This window comes from Molothrus ater, chromosome 18 (assembly GCF_012460135.2).
Source record: "Molothrus ater isolate BHLD 08-10-18 breed brown headed cowbird chromosome 18, BPBGC_Mater_1.1, whole genome shotgun sequence".
Lineage (NCBI taxonomy): Eukaryota > Metazoa > Chordata > Aves > Passeriformes > Icteridae > Molothrus > Molothrus ater.
Window position 1 is genome coordinate 14,176,928 of NC_050495.2, and position 15,690 is coordinate 14,192,617.

At 48.1% G+C, this 15,690-nt stretch overlaps 1 protein-coding gene across 4 annotated transcripts in view; it reads right to left on the bottom strand.

Moving 5' to 3' along the window:
* The window catches only part of AIFM3 (apoptosis inducing factor mitochondria associated 3), a 55,992-nt gene that overhangs the window by 36,515 nt on the left and 3,787 nt on the right, over positions 1-15,690 (bottom strand). For all 4 annotated transcript variants that reach the window (XM_036393145.1, XM_054516728.1, XM_036393144.2 and 1 more), the window contains exons 2-3: positions 9,046-9,184; positions 1,491-1,704 (exon numbers count right to left, since the gene is read on the bottom strand). In XM_036393145.1, the coding sequence (XP_036249038.1) occupies positions 1,491-1,704; positions 9,046-9,076 (245 nt within the window). In that variant the 5' untranslated portion in view covers positions 9,077-9,184. The remainder of the gene's footprint in view (positions 1-1,490; positions 1,705-9,045; positions 9,185-15,690) is intronic.

The following is a 15,690-nucleotide window of genomic DNA, read 5'->3' on the forward strand; positions in this document are numbered from 1 at the left end:
TGATACCTCAAGCCTTCCCATCCTATGCTGGGTATTAAATAAGGCTGCTGTTGTTTAGGAATGGAATTCCCCAATTTAGTGCTCCCACCAAAACCATGCTGCTGCTCACCCTCCCTCCCCCCTGCCCTACCTGTGGGTGGCTGGAGGAGAATGGGAGTCACAAAAGGCAAAGATAACAAGGCTGAGATAACAATTTACTGGGATCAGCAATGAGAGAAGAAAACCAACAGTAACAGCCAGAATATTAATAACACAAGTGTACAAAAGAGAGAGCTAGTCACATGCCAAATTGCTCACCCAGAGCTCAGAGCTCACCATCCCACTTCCCATCCCTTCCAATGCCTTGGAACCAGCATTACCCCAGCATCCTGGGCACCACACTCTGTCCCCCACAGTTACTCAACCAGAAGGAACCACTTCTTCCCACAAGAGACTCTCTTCCCCTGCCCCGGCACTGAGATGAGGTTGTATAGAATAACCTCTGGGTCCTGCCCGTGCACCTCCTGGCTACTGCAAAAATTAACCTTGTCCTGGTTGGAACCAGGATACAAGCCAAGCAACCTCAACTGCTCCACATCATGTGAAGATTTAATCCACTTAATCCAGAAAAGACTCCAACAGAGTCCAGTGCATCCTTCTGCAGAATGGTATAATACATTAATTCCCATTGCAATGAAGAAAACCCAATTTATTTCTGGATGAACTTACCTAAGAAAATTAATTTATAGCCCATGAAACTTCTTAATTTTAGCACAAAGTACATGGATTGTTCTTGGATACTATCACAGGCAATACTTCAATTTAAAGCAAACAGCTGCCAGACTCCTGCTGTGTCCCACACATCTTACATTGCTCCCTCACTGCAACAAAAGCTATTCCAAACTATTTTCTTTTACATACAGATAGAGCCTTCTGAGATGTCAATGGAACCTACACTTCTACCCCAGAAAAAAGGCACCTGTAAAGCACAGTGACTGGGACAGGCACTCTTTAGATTTCAGAATATTAAATCAGGGTGCCCAGGTGAAGTGTGTTGTCATTTACAAAAGATCTGAAAATCTGCATCCTTAGTGAAAGAGCAAATTGATGAGCTCAGCTGAAAGAGCCAGGCACTGCAGACAGGATGGAGCACATGACCTGCCCCATCAGCTCCACCCATGTGCTTCTCCTACTGTTTTGTAAAGTTACTGAGGCTATAAATTTATTTTAAAATGTCTAGGTTGGTTTATACAAGTTGAGAAGAGCCTTCTGAGAAATTCTGCTGCAGAACATCACCTCTTTCTGAGACAAGTCCCAGTGCAGATCATGCAGGGAACGGAAGACCTTTTGGTAAGAACAGTTGTCACTTGTCCATGATGTATTTTTTTAAGATTAAAAAAAATTTACCAAGTTAAATTATCATCTCCAACAACCCTAAAGAACAAGACAGGGCATTCAGATTAGGTTAGAAGGTTTCTCAAGTTTTATCTGCAAAAACTTTGGGCACTTACTGTCCATTCTCCAGGTCCTTTACATGGCACACAGATGCTTCTACCATATCCTTTGGGTTGTGGTAGGGGTTGCTGGCAATTGGATGCTCCTCTAGGTGGTAGTGCCGGGCAGTCCCATTGACTTTGTAGATCAGAGGGCTGGCTTTCCCATTGGGTGACATCTCTTCCTTGCTTCTCTCCTTCTCAGGTATCACAACTTCAATTTTCACTTCAACTGCAGGAATAACCCAAAACCTTTGTTAAAATGAAGCCAGAGGTTTTGCTGCTTTTTGCTGCTCTATCATTCCTTCTTTCCCTGAACTTGGAAACAGACATCAAAACAGATATTTTTTGTTGGCTTGACTTGGAAGATAAAACATTTAACATCAACCTTGGCTTGATTACCTGAGCCCATTATTCCTCCATTCTTTCTGCATCGGGCACTTTGCATTCATAAAGTACATATTCTTGAAAGCAGACATGCTTATTATTGAAAGCAAAACAACCTCTCAGTTACAGTTCTTGTCCTGTTTAGTGGAAAACAGCTTCAGGCAGCTCCATATGAAGCATGCCAAGGTCACTGGGGCTCAGACAGACTTCAAAAACTCCTTTAGTTGTTTGTAGGTAACGTTAACTGAAAGAGAAAGCCAACACTGCATGGTGCATAAAGCTGCTTCATTAGATGAAGACCAATTAATAAGGAACTAGAAATATCAAAAATTATTTCCACATGAGGTTTTGAGTGTGGAGTGACTCTTCAACAGTAGGTGAGAGAAGCAAGGATGGTCCATTTTTCTCATGTGTGCACCAGTGAACAGGTCTGACAATAAATCATCCCTATCCTGGAAACCAGAAGACCCAGGTACACATGGAAGCAGGGACTGTAGGGAGCAAAGGCACTCTCCTCGGCCACCCAGGTGAGGACATGCAGAGAAGTTGTGTCCGCCCCTGGATCCCTGGCAGTGTCCAAGGCCAGGTTAGACGGGGCTTGGAACAACCTGGGACAGTGGAAGGTGTCCCTGCTTATGGCAGGGGGTGGAACTGGATGAGCTTTAAAACCTCTTCCAGCCCAAATCATTCTGTCATTCTGTCATTCTGTGTTAATATGAGCTCCCTGAAGGCAGTGCTTACCCATCCCCTGCCACAGGCCCACCCAGCTACACCCCTATGTTCCACTCCATGCCTGGGCTGGGCAATCTGGTCACAGCAGCAACAGAAGCCACTGATAAGCTCTCACATAACAAAGTGGAAAACAACACTTTATCTCCAAGGGACTTCATCAAGCTAAAGCCATTAATATAATAATAAATGCCTGGGAGTTGTATAGCAAACCAGGGGAAAGTGCCAGAGACTGGTGAAGTGACTCAAGTACATGGGAAATCATTGAGCTTCCCCCATCTTATAAATGTCATGAACAGGAAAATCTGTTGTAGAAGATAAAAGTTGAAGTTCCCAAACTAAACAGGTAAGGAAAGGCAGAGGAAGGGTAAAAACAAGCCCTTCAGCAAGGCTTGTGAATGACAGGGATGCTGGGTCTTCCCAGCCTGATCTGTTGTCCCAAAACTTTTATTGCAAGAATATTGAGAGAACAATGGAAGAACAAGTCAGGGAGAAGGTTGTTCATTTCGGAAGGGAGAAAAGCAGGTGACCATGGCCATTCAGGCCCTGGAGGCAGGCAGCTGTCTCAGGAGTCCTGCACATTTCTGCTGTTTGTGCCTGCTCAGCAAGGCAAGGGATGCATGGCTTTTTGCCAAAGTGCCAAATCCCTGTGCTCACCTGGACAGGATTCACCAAGGGTAGTGACAGATAGATCCAGGAAAGTGATTTTCTGTGTATGAATGCTGAACCAACAGAAAACATCACCTTCTGCTGTGCTCTTGCAGCTGCAGGAGTTAATGCAAATGAATAGGCCCTGCACCATAAATTAAAAACCCCACATTGCTATGAGCAAATCTGTTCCTGGAGCTCTAGAGAAGCAGCCAGGCTGCTGGAGGCACCCAGTGAAGAGGCTGCTCCCCATAAGCACCTCTTTCCTAGGGCATTGGAAGAAGCAGACATGGATTTTCCAGGACAGAGTTTGAAAATATAATGAATACCCATTTATGCCAGTCCCAGTGAAATACTTTTGGCCCAAGAAACAGGAAGCTGATGTCATTTAAATTCACAGTCAATCTGCACAAAATGTGTCAGTGCATCCTTGCAGCCAGACTGCAGAGCCAGACCACGTCACAGGATGAGACAAAGGTTGGGCAAAGCTGGTGGCTCTGAGCTCTAATGGTAAGGGGGACATGGATATCAGTGAATTCACCTGCAGGGAACAACTCCCATCTCTCACTTGGCTGATGCCCCAGGACTTTGTTTTCCAGAGCACATTTGGGTCAGGTGAGCACATGGCGTGCCCACTGATTCACAGGCAAATGAACCTGCAGGGATGAAGATGGAAATGTAGCTCTGAGCTTTCCCCTTCTTCCTCAGCTAGAAAAACATATGCAGGAAGCAGCAAGTCTCTGGCACTCAGCCATCCCCACTTGGCACCCACCAACACTGCTGGACAAATGTCCAGAGGAAAAGAAAAAGAGTTGTAAAATCTTCCCTCTCCTATTTTGGGCCCCACACTTCACTGCTTGCCTCTATGAGGGGCATATCCCACTTGCCTCTCAGGAACCCTCTTTACCCCCATCTCCTCCTCCTTCTCATGCCTCTCAGCCCCTCATGGAGTGTCCCTCTGGCCTGAAACCTGCATTCCCAAGGGACGATCCCTCCAGGAATCCAGGGCTAAGCAGCACCTGAGCTGATCCAGCAAACTGGTTCAGTTGCCATCAGGGAAAATGACATTTAAATGAAATATTTATAAACCCAAGTTTAATTTAATACCAAATCCAATTGGTAAGGGGCTGGGGCCAGTGTGTTCCAGCTCTTTGACAGTCATATCCTATAGCTGCTAGAAGAGGGCTGGGACAGCAAACTGTTTGGAAAGTTTTAGGCATGTTATTACAAATCTAGACAGTAGGCAACTCCTCAGGAATATAGGTAGAAATATGGATATAAATATGGATATTGATACATAGGTATTGACATAAAGGTATAGATATAGATGATATAGATAAAAATATAAATAGAGATGTAGAGATGTATAGGCATAGATGTAGATGACAGAAAGAGACAGAAGTGTGCCTGCTTGCCCTGTGCCACCAACATCACTTATACACATACATATGTGTGTGTAGGTGTTTGTATAAGTTCATGCACATTTTTAAGATATCTCTATAGATACACACTTACATAGATGAAGAACCAGAAGGCCAGGGCTGGAAATAGTTTATAAGAATATAGAAAAAAAAGCAGAGAAACTAGCTGAGCATTAGCAAGTGCTCATATCACATATCTACATATACCTCAGCACTGCAAGCTCTCACTACTCGAAAATCCTGAGTCAGCTTCTCAGAGTCATAGAATCATTTAAAACACAGGTTCTTGACAAGACTATAAGTGTTGATAGATTTTTTTTTTCTCCCAGGTTTTCAGCCTTTAGGTCGAGCACTGCTGGCATTCTTCACATACAATCAGGAACCATGTCCCAACACCATTTATCACTGTTGGCTCAGGTGTTGTTTTTCTCTTGTGGCCCCCATGTTCTTGTGCTTTGCCTTGGTGTCATTCACCCAAGCAGTCAAAGCTTAATATCCCATTACATCTCCTGTAAATTTATTCCTTCTCCATCACTATTCACAGCCTGGTGGGACTAGTTGAAATATCTGCTTGCTCTTGGAGAGGTACTTTAGATGTGAGACTGGAACCGTTGACATTGATCCCAAAGCAGGGTGCTGGCAGGTGGCTGGGCTTCAGTGCAGGGTCACAGGCATTATTTTTTAAAAATTAGGGCAATTGGATGCCCCAATACTTCTTTATCACAGGACTGGGTTCCCAGTACGGCTCAGAGCCCTTCTGGAGGCTAAATTTAAATTATGGATATTGGGCCATTGAAAGGTTGTACTTCCAGGTACCCGATACTTAAAATACTAGAAACCAGGAAAATACTGAGCTAATATGGGAAGAGGGATTTGACATGAGCCAAGAGCTGACTTGAGCCAAGGAGAGTCTGAATAAGATGAAGATGCCTAGATATAAAGGATGGAGGAGCTGAGCTGGCAAGGGGAGAGCAGTGTGTCTGCCTTCCCCAGCCCTAAAACCCTGCAATGCCCCAGGGTGTGCCACTTCAGGGCTGCAGGCACAGGGCAGAGGAGCACTGAGGGCAGGGAACAATCTGCTGCTGGCTGTATGGTGCCAACAGCTTTGGGAGCAGTGGAAACCAGAAATGCATCAAGGCATGATGCTGGAGGGACCAGAAGGCACAGCCAAAAATCTCAGATTACCCCAGCAGGGTTTATTTTCCCAAAGCCAGCACAGAGTAAATCCACCACCATGGGACATGCTTAGGGCTCACTGTGCCCTGCCACAGCCGCACTCTCCAGGCATCCCCTGGGCTTGCCCACCCCACCTCAACTGCAAGCCCCAATGACTGTGACTTCAGGTGGTCTCAAAGAGATTCCAAACCGTTTCTATGGACCACCACTTCTCCCCTCCTTCCAAGGCCAGGCTGGACAGAGCTTGGAACAACATGGTCTTGTGGAAGGCGTCCCTGCCCACAGCAAGGGGTTGAAACTACTTCGTCTCTATAGACCTATCCAGCCCAAACCCTTCCATGATTCTATCATTCTGTTAAAAATGACAGAGCCAATGGCAAAACCACCATGTAAAATGTGCTTGGCTCTGCTCTCCCAGGTGCTCTGTCAGCAAATGCTACAGTCCAAAACCAGGAGGTAGGACTTATCAAGCAAGGCTGGGGACAAGCTCAGAGCCAAGCTCAGATCACACAGCCAATAGCATCCCCTCCAGCACCCTCCAGCAGTGTGAAGCAGTGTGCAGGGAGCACACTCCCTGCTAAATGCATCCTCCATGCAAGGGTGAAGCCCACCCCAAGATACCCCATGTGCTGGGAAGTGACTGCCCTGCTATCAAACACTGAGCCCAGGAGAAGAAGAAGAATCAAACTTTATAGATTTTGAAGCCACTCTCCTAATAGCCAGGGCAGAGACAGAGCTGCTGCAGCTCACACAGAGCTGGCACATGATGGTTCCTGACACCCATTATCCTGATCTGGCTGTGCTGTGGGAGCGGGTGCTGGGATACCATGCAGGCTGCCAGCTGGGCAGCTCATCCCCAATGCATCACACATCCGAGACAAATCCGAGGAGAGAGTTATGCAGAGATTGAGAACTGGGCCTTCAGAAGAGGATCTGGCATCACGGGACAGCACTGGAGATAACAGCAGATTACTTCGCTGTTTGAACATGAGCTCTTAATTAAAAACTGAAATATCCGGACAGGGATGGGTGCTGCAGCAGCAGCCAGACCTCATGGCTGGCTGGCAATACAGTCAGCACAGCTATTTAGAGACTCCACTCCCCAGAGCTCTTGTATCACTCATCTGCCCATCAAAAGGTGATATGTGCACAGTGCCAAGGCTATCTCAAGGGTTCTCAGAACGACTCAGGGTCTCTCTTGTAATGAAGGAGGTGGAGGAGATAAAGATCTCATGTACACCTTGAAAAAGGGCCTGAATCAATTCTGTTCACTTCAGGCTGCATCTGAAATATTCCCTTCATGTGGAAACAGCACTGATGGAGCAAATAGCTCTATTCTGTCCCTGCTTCTTATTCAGAAAAGGAATAGTAAAGTCCAGTACTCAGTTCTAATACTGTACAACTCCCATATGAAACATCTGTGAAACCCTTTGCTAGAACAATCATTATCTTCAAATGCCTCTGTTTAGCTCCTTGCATTTGCAGGTTTTATAAGCCTGGGATGAAGCCCAGCAGCCAGTGGTGAGCTACCTGGGGGCTGTGGAAGGCTTGTGCAAAGCCTTTGAAGATGCTAATCCAAACCAGAGCTGAGGGATGGAGGTGCATTGCAGGGTGCCATTTTCAGGCATCTGGCCCTGCTATGAAAATACAGCTCTCTCTCTTAGCTGCAAAAATCTGCAGCTAAGGAAAACTGAGCATTGGTGTTCCAACACTGGTCCAAGATTATACAGTTTTGCTGATATGATACAAAAATAAGTGGAGCTCATAGCAGAGTTTGTCACAAATTAAGTCAACAAAAGCATTTATTCCTGGATGTGTTTTTACCCCTCAAGCATTTTAAAGAAACATATAAACAGGGCTTTCACAGAGAAGACTTACAGGTCAGAGTGTCCAGTGCCATATTACCTTGGTAGTGACCCATAATCACAGTACAGGTCAAGGGCAGAAAGGCACCTTTATTTTCTCATTGTGCCTTGCATACAGACAGGGACGTCATTCCATGAATGTTTGGTGAGACAAAACTTCTATTGCCCTTCTGACCCATTTAGTCCTTCAACCTGAAATCCCTCCTGCCTCAGACAGTAAAGACAGATTGCCAAGGAAAGGTCTCCAAAAGACATCTTTCCACCCACAAAGGCTACACAGGGATGCTGACTGGTCTGATAGATCATCACCATTCTCTGATTCCCCTTGCCCTGGGACACAAGCAAGTAACAAGGACAAGGTCACCCTAAGCTCTCTCTGAGGCGGCCAAAACAAGCTCCAGGATGGGAGCTGGGAGCACTCCTCCATGACAGCTTCAGGAACACTGACAGGACCAACCATAGCTCCCTGGGGTCCTGTGCCAGGGCCATGCAGGTGCTGCAGGGGTGTGAGTATGGGTGATCACACAGTGCCTGCTCATGCCCAGCCTGCTCAGGACAAGGCTGAGCATTGACGCTTCCATACCAGGCCCCCCTCAACCAGCCAGTTTGCCTGGGCAGATGGCACCACCCCTGGCCCTCACACATACACCCAACCTTCCCCAAACCATAGAGAGCAGGGAGCCCAGCCAGCCCAGCCATGGAAGGAATGTGCCAGGCAAGGGGAGAATCCTTGATGTCCAGGTGTCTACAGCTGCTTTCCCCACCAAAAGCAGTACAGATGGTACAGATGAACAAGCTTCACCAAGAAAATAAAATCCCAAAAGCAGAGCAGCTCCAGGACCTGGTCTGCTCCTTCCCAGGCCATTCCCTTCCTGCAGGGAAAGAAATAAGGGCTGGCCAGTGTGCCTGAGTGACAAAACTGTGGTAGAAGGAAGGTGCTGGAGCCCCATGTGTCTATGCTGGGATAGCTGTCACCCAAACCTACACTGGGGCATGACGGGGGGCAACTCTGCTCCAGATCTGGCAGAAAGGTAGAAGCAGGTCAAGAGCAAGGCAGTGTGACCAGGCAGAGATGCCTCCCTCGCGGTATGGGGTGAGCTCCCGTCCCACCCACCTACCACCCACCTACCACCCACCTACCACCCCCCTACCACCCCCCTGGCACTGTTGCAACCCCCCACAGCTCCCTGCCTGGGAGTGAGAGCACTGAGGAATTTGGGGGGATTAAGAGTCCAGTAATCCTCCCTGCAGGAGCCGAGCATTAACATTCCCCCGGCCAGCGTCCACCGTTGACCTACTTCTCCCACGGGGACAGTGCGATGGGGGCCCGGCGCAGAGGGCAGTCACCTGGTTTGGGCTTGGAGAAGCATCCTCCCATGGTGCCGGGCGGGACGGGCAGCGAGGGCGGGGGCGGGCAAGTCAGCGAGGGCGCGGGCACATCCTCGCATGGTACAGGAGGTGTCCCAGCTCCCGCGGCGATCCCCACCTGCGTTGGGCAGAAAAGCTCCGTGAGAGCTGGCACGGCCGGAAGGCGGGGGCGGCGAGCAGGGGAAGCGAACCCGTGATAGCGCTGCCGCCTGTGCCCACAGCTGCCGACAGCACTGCGGACACACGCTGTGGGCACTCCGGTGACCCGAGGGACACGGGGACAGCGACCTGCTGGGGTCACCGTGCTGGGGACAGCGCTAAATTCAGTTATAAAGTTTATAAATTCAGTCATCAAAGTTAATTACAAAAACCCCCATACCATTTATGGCCAGACTTTAATAACTTCCCAAAGCCCTGCCTTTGGGAATTAAAGCTCTAAGCACACAGGTCGCAGCACAAATACAATGATTGAACCATAAATACATTTCAGTTGGGGTTTTTGTGTTATTATTAGGAGACTGAAAAAAAAAAGAAGTCTACAAGACCTCAAGTTCCCCTATGCCAGTTATGCTCATTCCTGTAGAAATGCCATTGGCTTAGGAACAATTATTTAGAGAAAGGGGTTTTGCTATCAGACCATTTGCATCAACCTCCTTTTTTTTCCACTATTGATTTTTTTTTTTTTTTAAATTCTTAAAGTCAAGTTGTGTTTCTCTTATTAGCTTTGACTTGAGGTGCTCTCAGATTTGGTACAGACTAAGAATTTAGATAAACCTTTCCAATTCCATTCCATGACTGAAAGCAGCAAAGAGTCATCCAACACACTGGCAATAAAATAGAATATTTAATTTGTTTTACTCAGTCCTGAATTTAACTGATTTACTATGAGTTTGCAGTATATTTTTCAAAAAGCCCTCTGATCTGGGCAAGAAGATAAAAACAATTTCTGAATTATATTTTGAGACAGGCAAAGTAGGTTTTTCTGTATCTTATAAAATGCCTCGAGATCTTTACAATAAGAAGAAATTAGAGAAGTGCCAGGAGAGAGATACCAAGTACCTTCTCTCCTTAACTTAAACATCAACTCAAAATATCAGGATGTATCCCTCTATTTTCAGCTATATCCCTCCAAAACACAACTTCCAACTCTCCTTCCATGCATAGCATCACCTCTGCTAAGCCCCAGCTGTGTTGCAGAAGCAGCTTCAGAGCCTGGATTATGATGAATAAGCCATCCAAGCTATAGAGGAACACAAGCCTGGTGCCTTGCCCATGGTGCAAAGCAGGCATGTGCTATTTGATACTCGGCAAAGAGGGATTATTAAATATAGAGGGAAGAGCTCTTCTTTCAAGAGCATCCCAGGAGAGTAGCATGACAATGTTTATACAAGAGCAAATGCAAAAAAAAGTTACCATGTCAGAAGGTGCATAAATGCAGAGGAAGATTTGGGAGCAGTGGGGGAAAACAGAGTGGGGATGTCACATGCAGTAGCTGCTGTAGAGCCCTTTGCCAGAACCAGCAGAAAGAAAGGGAAAATGGTTTTGTACCAGGCAAACTGAGTCTTGGGTCACTGATGTATCAGTGATACAGGGCAACAATTTAGTGCATATAATAAAATACTGCCACTGGTGCCTCAGGAGCAAACCAAGTCCCCACTAACCCAGAACAGCTCTTTGCAGTGGACTTCCTGAAGCACAAGTTGACACTGTGGCATGATCCAAGACAGGATCATGGCCCAGGCAAGCAGTGCCCTGGCTGCACATACAGGGGACCACAGCAGGGACCTCTGGACAGCTGGTGAGTTGAAGGGTAGCTCCCAAATATGCTTCACCAGAGAATCACTCCCACTTCTCCAACCCTCTCAGAGATGCTGATGTGGGACTCATTTCTAGCTGGTCTGACTGGTTTTAACAAGGACTTGGGGGGATGTCAGTTTCTGAATGTCAGAATGTCACCCATTCATCCAAGATGCCTTTGCTTTGTTTGGACCTTAAAGATGGTAATCTGCAGCCTTCCCCTCAAGCCCACTTCACATCTCCTAATTTCTCCACTGATGGTCCCTCCAGTCTTTCCAAAGCACTGAGACATCTGCACCTCCCAAAGCAGGTCAGAGGGAAGTGTTTGCTATCAGAGGTGTCCCTTCTCCACTCCTAGAGTTCCCCAGGCAAAACCAAAATGGTTCTCGGTAGGATTTCAGCTGATGACATCAGAGGAGAAGCCACCTGGCTGCTCCCAGTCTCAGTCCCAGCAAGCACATGGAGATGCTTCAGAATCACCTGAGACTCGGATGGTTGCAGACAGGCACCAGCGTCCCCTGTCAGACCAACTCAGGGGACACAATAGGGCCACGTCACTGTTAGTGGCATCCAGAGGCATCGATCCAGAGCTGCATTCTGCAGGATTCGTGGCCAAAGCCATAAGCTCTGTTAGGAGAAGGAAAAAAGCCCATATACAACACAAGGTAGCTGAACACAGTATCACCTGTAAAACCTTGCTAGGTCCTGAAGGGTGACAGCCTGACCTGAACAAGGTGTCCATGCTCAGTAAACGAGTTCATCATCTGTTCCCTGAACAAAACAACACTCTGTGGCACACAGCTGAACAGGAACACCTTCAGCATCTGCTCAGAGAGGGCAAGAAGGAGTGGGCTACCAAAATATGAGGTAACTGTTGTGGTGCTGAGGAACATACTAGTCCCATCCCTAAAAACTCTAGTGTGAATGAGGAACCGGCCCCTACACCAAGCTGTCTGCAGAACTCCATCATCCACAGAGAGCACTACCCAAGCACACAACCAGGAACACCAGCCTGGTCCCCAACAGGAAAAACTGGGAAAGCTATCTAACAGGAGAAACATTGGAAACAGTCTACTGCTACTGACCATGAGCACTTCCCCTGCAAGGCAGCAAAATAAGCAAAATATGCAACATCAAGCTTCAGTGCAAGTCAGGGATATCAGACCAGACAGCCCACCTGGCTCAGCCCAGTGTCCACTGCCCAAACATGGCCAACAGCACCCATCTGCCACAAGCAGGCAGGAGCAGGGCAGGAAGGCAGGGACACTCCAGCCCACACTTCCCGCTGGGCTCAGAGTAGAATTCAGAGCCTGCACCACTTCTGAGCAGTGCAGTGCTGGCAGAGCTATTATTAGCACTGTGCTTCTGCTCTCTGCAGTGCCCCAGGCTCCTGTTTTAATCCAGTGCTCTGCTGTGACTCCAAAATCCTTTCCAAGAGCTAATGTGGCAACTATATAACTATATAGGTGTATTAGTACACCATAGGTATAAAAAATGTTTTTTCCCTGAGCATGAGTTTGTGTTTATTCCCCCATATAATTTCTTTACCTGGCACCCAGGTCCCTCCCATCCAGCTGCAGCATCTGTCAGCATCTGTCCTGCTGCTGTAAGTAATCCTGCATTGCCTGCCTAGAAATCTGGCAGAGATATGAGCACCAGGCCATGCCCTGTGACATGGACATTTCCCAGAGATGTCAGTTTGCCATCCCAGCTTGCTCCAGCTGGAGACCTCTGTGGAGCACTGAGCAGAGACACATTTGTGCCACTGTTGACCGAGTCCCTCAGCTGTGATTCATCTGCTGTGTGAGGGGGCCTGGTGCACATGGACACCAGCTGCACCTGTGCCCTCTCCAGGCTCTTCCAGACCCTCTCACTGAGCTTCTGGCTGCACACTCACCTTTTTGTGGACATCACCCTGACCCCCATTTCCGTGGCCACATCAGCCCTGGGTGCCACTAGAGGAAGAAGAGGTAAGAGGGCTGCTTCTCATTCCTTTCCCACTTGCCCAGCACAAGTCACCTCACCTGGTCCCCTATACACATAGAGGGGGTTTCTCTACCTCTTAAGGCAGCTCTGTCCCCTCCCCATCCCTCTGTCCCCTCATCTCAAGCCCTGGACCCAAATTTCCTCTCCTCAGTAATGTGGGACCTCCCAGTGTCATCAAGAAGACGACTGATGTGATCTCCTGGCACCAGGGGCTAGCAGGGGCTGCCAGAGAAGGCAGGGGCTTGGTGACAACTCACCACATGCTCTCAGAGAAGGGACCCTGCCCTGGGGCTGAAGCACGGAGGAGACAAAGATGCTAGAGCAGCTGCCAGCTCCTGAGGATCCTGGATATGGCTGCCAGAATAAGAAACATCTCTGTCCCTGGGTCTTACAATCCCAGATTCTCCAGGCTTTGCACAGCCCTGGTCCTCCCACAGCTGCATCTCCTCCGCTGCCCTGTCATCCTCTTGGGACGGACCCAAGCTAGCCCTAGGTCTGCTGGGACACAGTTCAGGTTCCCAAAGCTCAGGAACATGCCTATCATTCCAAGGAAACTAGACAACAATGGGTGCTCCCATCCTGCCATCACCAGCATCCAACCTCCATTCTCCCAGGGAGCTCAGGATCAGGTGCTCAGCCAGCCTTTCTCCTCTCTTGATGTCAAGGCACTACTGCTTGGACTGGTTTCCTCCACAGCTGGAAATGCCTGAATGATCTCTGCCATGAGTCCAGCAAGCAGACTCCAAGGACTTTTATCTTCACACAGGTGAGCTCTCTGCTTCCTTTGCAGTGCTCTGCAGCAGGATCTGAAGAAAAGCTGGGGCCAACCTGGCAGAGCACCTAGAAGACCTTTGAGGAGGTTTCTGAAGAACCATTGGAATTCAGTGAACAAGTGGGACATGTGGGACCTGCTCTGTTCCCAAGGAGATGACTTCTGTCTCTTCACTGACATCACCAGTCTGCAGGAGAAGGGCTACAGGTCCATGGAAAGCCAAGGTCCACACAAGTGAGGATGAGGAAAGTCTCTTATCAGACACACACCAGGATCTCAAAGCAGAGGTCAGCAAGAGATATCTCCCAAAGACATTCTGTCAGGATGAGGAGGAGAGCTTCCCCAAGGTCAAGGGAGAACTCCTCAGTACTGGAGAACTAAAGAAAACCACAAAGGAGAGGTAGGCACTGTGAGCCCTGGGGTGGCTGTTTCTCAAAGGGAGTGGGCTCAAAGGGCCAGACAAAGAGACATCACATCTTTCAGCAGCTTTTAATGCAGGGAGCATTAACATGGCAGCCCCAAGGCAGTTGTGGTCATGACCATGCTGGTATTAATCTCCCATCAGCGTGGCACCTCTTGCTCTGCACCTTCTGCCCATGACCATGGAAGAATTTAGGCTGGAAGAGGTCTCTAGTGGTCATCTGACCCAATTCCAACTGTGAGCAGGGTGACATACTAGCCTGGATCAAACCCTAATTCTGCCTTAAGCTTTGGAGAATGGACCCAACACTAGTCATGACAGGACCCACTAACATCTGGAGGTCCTCAAGGGTATAAGACCTTTTTAGATTGGTATCAGTGGGAAAGATTCAATGGTATACAAAGAACAAGAAAATCCATTCCTGGCATCTGGAGACCACCACAGACCTACCCATCCACACATTTGCCAGATGCAGCACTCATTAAAAATGGGAACAAAAGAAGATGTTGAAAGATTTCACTCCCTCAACACTTTGGAGCACTAATGGTCTCCTGATGGGACTGGAAATCAATTTTTACTCCCAAGATACCCCACTTCTGGAGTATTTTGTGGTGCTGAGCCCCCCTGAGGTGCCTCAGTAGAGGAAGGAAAGGGGTTAGGGAGCTGTGCTGTGCCCTGAAGCGATGACAGCTGCACAGGTCAGGCACAGGGGCTGCTCACACGCTCAGGTAACAGCTCATTGCCAGTTTGGGATCAGGAAGGATCTCCCTTGGAGATTGGCACAAGTGCCAGGGAGCTTTTGCCTTCCTCTACAGCTGAGAACATTGCCCTTTGCCAGGCTCCTCAGGGCTGTTTCTGGCCAGGGATTCCCTGCTGTGGCAAGGCCAGGAGTCCAGCTGTGTGTGTGATCTCTCCACCTCTCTTCCCCATGGCAGCTTTGTTTTTCTAGCTTTCAGTCACTTTTAGCATAGGTCTTCTAAGGCAATGTCCAACAGCTCTGCACTGAACAGGAGCTGCTGGTTTTTAACTGCTCCTGCATACAATAAAATTTTCTTTTTATTGAATCTGGGTTCTGTTGTCTGCAAACATTTGCTTATTTCTGCCCTGAGAAATTTATCCTTCAGGAGCTTTATCAGTTCCCACAGAAAATTTTTGGACTCAGGATGATGTTACAGCTAATTGAAGAGCTCAGCACTTTCTTATTGAGACATCCTTCATGGATATCTCTAAAGGGTCCAGGTCAAATAATTTCTTTTCTGCTCTGTTTAAGGACTGAGCTCAACATCTGGAAAACTTGCTTGTCTGCTCTACAGAGTAAAGGGTACCGTGTGCCCGTTCCAGCCATTCACATCCAGCTCTGCAAGCTGGTTCCACATCCCCCAAGCAGGAACAAAGGAGGAGGGGGCAGCTGGAGTCTCAGAGCATCTGGTGTTACCATCCATGCTTGCAGGGAAGAGCTGGCTCTGACTCTGGTCCCTGCTGTGGGAAAAAACAAGCCCTGATCCTAAACCATACTCTATCCACTACAATGCTGCCAATTCTCCATACATGCAAAATATTGTCTTTAACACAAGGCCAGCAGGAGCCATGGAGCAGTCCCAGCAGCAGACCTGTTTTGGTCACACCCTACAAGCAAAGTGCAGCACAG